At 33.6% G+C, this 5356-nt stretch overlaps 1 protein-coding gene across 3 annotated transcripts; it reads right to left on the reverse strand.

The window, feature by feature from the left end:
• Positions 1-153: 153 nt before the first annotated feature.
• LOC101737946 (26S proteasome non-ATPase regulatory subunit 8) lies at positions 154-3695 on the reverse strand. 3 transcript variants are annotated; one of them, XM_062673774.1, is made up of 6 exons: positions 3646-3695; positions 3067-3299; positions 2819-2994; positions 2130-2337; positions 1377-1547; positions 154-346 (listed from the first exon to the last, which is right to left on the reverse strand). In XM_062673774.1, the coding sequence occupies exons 2-6, from the start codon at positions 3172-3174 to the stop codon at positions 203-205; spliced, it is 807 nt and encodes a 268-aa protein (XP_062529758.1). In that variant the 5' UTR covers positions 3175-3299; positions 3646-3695; the 3' UTR covers positions 154-202. The 3 variants fall into 3 exon arrangements, with proteins under 3 accessions (XP_062529758.1, XP_062529759.1, XP_004925604.1); XM_062673775.1 differs by having other exon boundaries at positions 3587-3676; XM_004925547.4 differs by having other exon boundaries at positions 3481-3671.
• Positions 3696-5356: the final 1661 nt, after the last annotated feature.

The following is a 5356-nucleotide window of genomic DNA, read 5'->3' on the forward strand; positions in this document are numbered from 1 at the left end:
TGTATTTCTTCAAAAATATGGAAAGTGAACAGTCTTTAACAATGGACAGCAACTTGAGTACAGCTTACATCTTTGTATACAGTTCATCACGGAAACCACTTCTTGATTAATTAAGGTAATTAATGAAACCCAATTAAATAAAAATAAAAATAGTATACTACAAAAATGTTTATTTTGCATTGACAATCAAAAAATATTATTTTTATACAATCATCTCAAGATGTCTGGCATACTCAATGGTCTGTTGAGCCAGTTCAGCAGATGGAAGAATGCCCGAGAAGGCCACAGATGTTAATTCTTCGCTTGTGAACCGGTAGCAGTTGTCAGGACCTAACCTCCAGTTACGCTGTACAGTCAAATAAAATTATTAAACCCCTAATTTAAATTTTTACTAAACATTCAGTAGCAGTACTTGTCAGAGAATATTTTTGCAACAAGGCATATTAACATAACTTCTAGAGAGAAGACAGAAAATATATTTTTAAGCTAGCAGAACATTAGGCCAAAATTATTATTCAAAATAAAACAAATTAAATCCTGTCCGTGGCCGGTGATTCTACATTCTGTTACTTGAAATATTTCCTCTTCCAACCCAATTACTCAAAATGGACCACATGGATGTTACTTGTAAATGAATTTGTGTACTATGAACCTTTTTGTTATATAGAGATGTCTATAGAAATAATATGCATAGTTAATAACAAATTGAGTCAGTAATTCTTAGATGTGAATTCAAATTTAGATGTACCTATTGAAAAACGAATGTTAATAATAACACAATTCTTTCTTTGGATCCATTTGGGTTAAGAAGCCAGCCAAGCCAAATGCTATGCTTGTATTCCAAATTACAAAAAAAATGCAGTTAAGAGAAAGTTCACTCTGTTGTAAAAAATGCTTCTATTTTGTGCAGAATCTAGAGTGCACATAAATACATATCTTGTATGAGTTTGTAGTATAGCCAAGTCAGCAAATGGACAAATAAACAGACAGCAAAAAAGACAAATAGAAATTGATAAAAAAAACAATAATAGAGGTAAAGTGTGCTTATGAAAGTAATTTTTGAAATTGTTGGTTTAAAGAATTACAAACTCTTTTACTGTTAGAAAACAGCACTATTTTGCAGGAAACCTATACCTTGTTTTTTATCTATACTAATATTATAAAGAGGAAAGATTTGTTTGTTTGTTTGTTTCGAATAGGCTCCGAAACTACTGGACCGATTTGAAAAATTATTTTTCCATTAGAAGCCGACATTGTCCCTGATGAACATAGGCTACTTTTTTTAATTTTTTATTTATTTTTTATTTTTTGTTTCATGTGTGTTTCCGAAGCGAAGCGAGGGCGGGTCGCTAGTAGTAGTATAAAACAGAGCATACCTTCTTTCCATACTCAAGTACTGCTTGTTGAGAAGACAAGTTAAGTCGTCTAGCGGCTTCGGCACAAGGGATTGTGTGGTAAGCTTTCTCAATGCAAGCTGCAATCTCTCCACGAACTGTTTCTAAAAGTGTATCCATGAAGAAGGTGTAGCTCTCTGCTGGCACATTACCCTGTTGTAACAAATTTGTTGAATGATTGATACAATTTTTGTTTACCTGTGTGCCATAAAACAACTATTTCACAGTTTCTCTGAAGTTCTAAAATATGTATGCTTCAGACTTCATTGGAAGAGGCTGCTGTCTGGTGGACAATAATCAAATGACAAATTAATGTGATTGCCCTTTTAGTATAAATATTGATTAAACCAAATAACCTTTAACAATCAAATATTGCAACTAAGAATATCGTATTTATTTTTTATTTTTCTTTTTTAACAGTTCTAGGTTTTGTTTATATCTTTTAAATTTTATTTATGTATAAACTATTCTAGAATATTTGAATGCAATTCCATTAATCATTGAAATTAATTCATTCATACTTCAAAACATACTACACATAATGACTTCCAATGTAGTCCTTAAGGCAATGTACCATGTAATTGTACCATGTACAAAATTTTAAAATTACTGTAGGAATATACGACTACCAAAATTACCACTGAAGCTCATTAATTAATTGTGATAATTACAATTTAGAATCTCCATTGAATTACTAGATACAAAACTTTTCTTAGAGTTGCATACTATGAGTACCTTTGCTAAGAATATTTTGTTGTAGCTGCCCTCCATTAAATACTGTTCTAGAGCAAGCGGGTGTCTGATATAAAGATCTGTTCTTATAACATCAACTGGAAGACGCTCAAGTTCTGTGTGAAACTCGGCCACTCGGTTTTGAGAAAGCAGGTATAATAGATTCAATCCTAACAGTTGGTTTGTGAATGCAGACTCCGGGAGGTGGTCTCTGAAAATTGTTATTTATTAAAATGCTATATTAAGTTCAATATCATTGATAGTTCATTTAATAATGTTCCTTAATCTGAGCAATTTGTGGATAAGGAATAGTTCCTCCACAGCAGTAGATCTCACTATATTTTGGTTGATGGCAATATAATTTACATTTAAACTTTGTAACAATAAATGAATATTCATTATCTTTCCTTCGATTAATATTTACTGTCATGCAAAGTGTAAAAGAGATGCGAGTCTGAAAATACTACAAAACTACTACCCTAAGCATAACTGTAATTGCTTCATTTATTATTATTTATAGTTAATTCATGAACTCTGTATATATGGCTAAGCAAAAGGTAAATAGCAGCTCTAAAATGAAACTGATCTTTATAAAATAAACAAATATAATAATTGAATATAATGTCAGTATTGTAAAGTAATTTATTAAGATCAATCTCAATATCTCTGAATCTGATCGTCACTTGACTTACTTGTAATCGAAATAATAACACTTGAGTTGAGACATGTATCTCTCGAAAGCTTTGACGTCTTTCACGGCGACGGCCCATTGTGCACCTATTTCCAATACATCTCTAGCCAAAATCAACTCTTTTTGGTTTGCTGCGACATTATTACTTGGAAGAAACGTTAACTGTGTAAGAGCAATCTGAAAAAGCCAGTTATTTGTTTCTATACTTTGAATAAGTACAATTTTGACAAGTCATTGTTCATAGTTTACCTTTATTTTGTTTAAGAGCTCTCCACATTTGTCCAGCTTTCTTGGCTTCTTTGCCCACTCGGTCTTCAGATTTTGATATAATGTAGCGACGTCTTTTACAGTAGCCATAATTTTAAAATAAAATTTTCTAATAGTTAAGCACAGTTCTATCAATCTAGAATTTCGCCTCTCTTTCTGTGGTTTTAAGGTTTTGAATTTTTTTTAAAGTGATTTTATGACCTGGTATCTGAGACCTTTAAGTCAAATCTTACTTTAATTTTAATGAAAACTTTTTTATATGAAAAATTATATTATGAAATGAAATGAAATGAAGCTGATTAATATGAAACATGGCATGAAGCGAAATGAGGTGAAATGATATTATTATATGGGATGAAATATAATCTCAGTAAAATGGTGGTCATTTATTGAGACTTTTTCAGTGGCTTTTTTGGAGATCCCGAGAAGCTACGTTCAGCAGCTTTGTTTCATTTTCCCACATTTGTGCACTTTCACAGATACTAAACAGTTAATTAACCACCGTTATTAAGCATTTAAACCTGAAGAAACACTAAATAGACAAAATAAAACAAAACCCACAGCTACTCTTCGCGATCCCGCCAAAAAGCCCGAGGCTTTGTATTTGTTTTAATTCACCCATTGGAAAGGCAAAGAAAACATCGACTAGGCAGCCAAATCTTTTATCAAAAAAGTCAAAACCGTGTATTTGGTATGAAATGTAAAATAAAACAAAAATTAAAATTTGCTTTTTGTTATGAAATGAAATGGAAATAATAAGATAGGACAAGAAAACAGTGAAATTTAAGATAAAGTAAAATAACCTCTTAGTAAATAGTGAGAATTTATTAAGCGTTGAAGAAGCTTTTGAAAAAAAATTGAAAAGCCGTGGTGAAAATTCCCGCACCTGGGTTTAAATGTCACTATTATTAACCATTTAAACCTGAAAATAATCACTATAAGACAATTCATGTGTCGTATGGTAGGAAACATAGTGAGGTCGGCTATAATAAACCACACGCGATGATGGCTACTTTTATGTTTCACATTCTTTATTTTGTCCGAAACGACAAAGAGACCTACCTACCATAGTAACAATTTCGTTACTTTGTACACATTTTATAACTAAATTTTAGGCAAGTCAACTCATTGTTAGTGTTTTGTCTGATGTAAACGTGTATTAATGGTTGGTAACTACTTAGCATCTGTAACAATGTACAATTGAAAATGAAAGAAAATTATCTGATACGGCTTCCAAGTTTTTCCACCAAGTTCATTGAACTCTTTGCAAATATATAGTTGCTCCGATGGGTTTTTTGTAAATATTTTTTATTGCTTGAGCTCACGTGAGCTCACGATCCGCCTGGTATTAAATGATGATGGTAAAGGCATCTTCAGTTCATGTAGCGCCCGTGTGAAATCATTACTCTTGCACCCTCTAGTAAGCGCTCGGTCAAAGTGGATCAGGATTAGTGAACAAATATAACAGGTTTTTAGCGGTTCATTGAAAGTGCCAAAGCCAGCACCCCCTAACACAGCTGCGGCTGTGTGAAACGCACGCCCTGCATCATAGGTAAAGCCTGATTTGCCGCCACTGTTGGGTTTACTGGTGGTAGATCCTCTTGTGAGTCCGCACGAGTAGGTACCACCACCCTGCCTATTTCTCCGTGAAGCAGTAACACGTTTCAGGTTGAAGTGTGGGGCAGCCGTTGTGACTTTACTGAGATCTTAGAACTCATATCTCAAGGTGGTTGCGGCATTTACGTTGTAGATGTCTATGGGCTCCGATAACCACGTAACACCAGGTGGGCTGTGAGCTCGTCCACCCATTTGCAATAAAAAATAAAAACCTACCTTGAGGCACGTGTTTTAAATTTTAGTTTTACTGTACAATAGTTGCCTCACCCTTGAAACCGAAATACTTTATTGCTTCATGGCGGAAATAAGCTGGGTTGTTGTGCGGACTTAGAAAAGGCCCTACTATTAATTACGCAAATTAAAATTTTTGTGGGTTTGGTTTTTATTAGACGGTGTTCTTTCTCATTAAAGAAATTATTCGTGAATATTCATTAGGTACGTATATCATTAAAAAATTACTACCTGCCTGCGGGATTTGAGCACCAGTATAGTCACATCACCCGATACGAATGCACTAGGTGTCTTATCCTCTAGACTGTCTAGACCAAGACGGCGACGCGACGACTTCAATATCCATTCCATTTTACTGTTCATTCACTTTCAAAAGCTTAGACCTTTGATCTAATTGAAAATAGTTGTATGGCTATGTCCTCTT

Source organism: Bombyx mori, chromosome 18 (genome assembly GCF_030269925.1).
Source record: "Bombyx mori chromosome 18, ASM3026992v2".
Taxonomy (NCBI): domain Eukaryota; kingdom Metazoa; phylum Arthropoda; class Insecta; order Lepidoptera; family Bombycidae; genus Bombyx; species Bombyx mori.

What these genes read in the sequence shown, in the direction of transcription:
- LOC101737946 (XM_062673774.1), bottom strand. Translation starts at nt 3,174, where the DNA reads ATGGCTACTGTAAAAGACGTCGCTACATTATATCAAAATCTGAAGACC. An exon ending in AGCTCTTAAACAAAATAAAG is followed by an intron (nt 2,995 to 3,066) that starts GTAAACTATGAA and finishes TGGCTTTTTCAG; the next exon opens with ATTGCTCTTACACAGTTAAC. An exon ending in TGTTATTATTTCGATTACAA is followed by an intron (nt 2,338 to 2,818) that starts GTAAGTCAAGTG and finishes AACAATTTTCAG; the next exon opens with AGACCACCTCCCGGAGTCTG.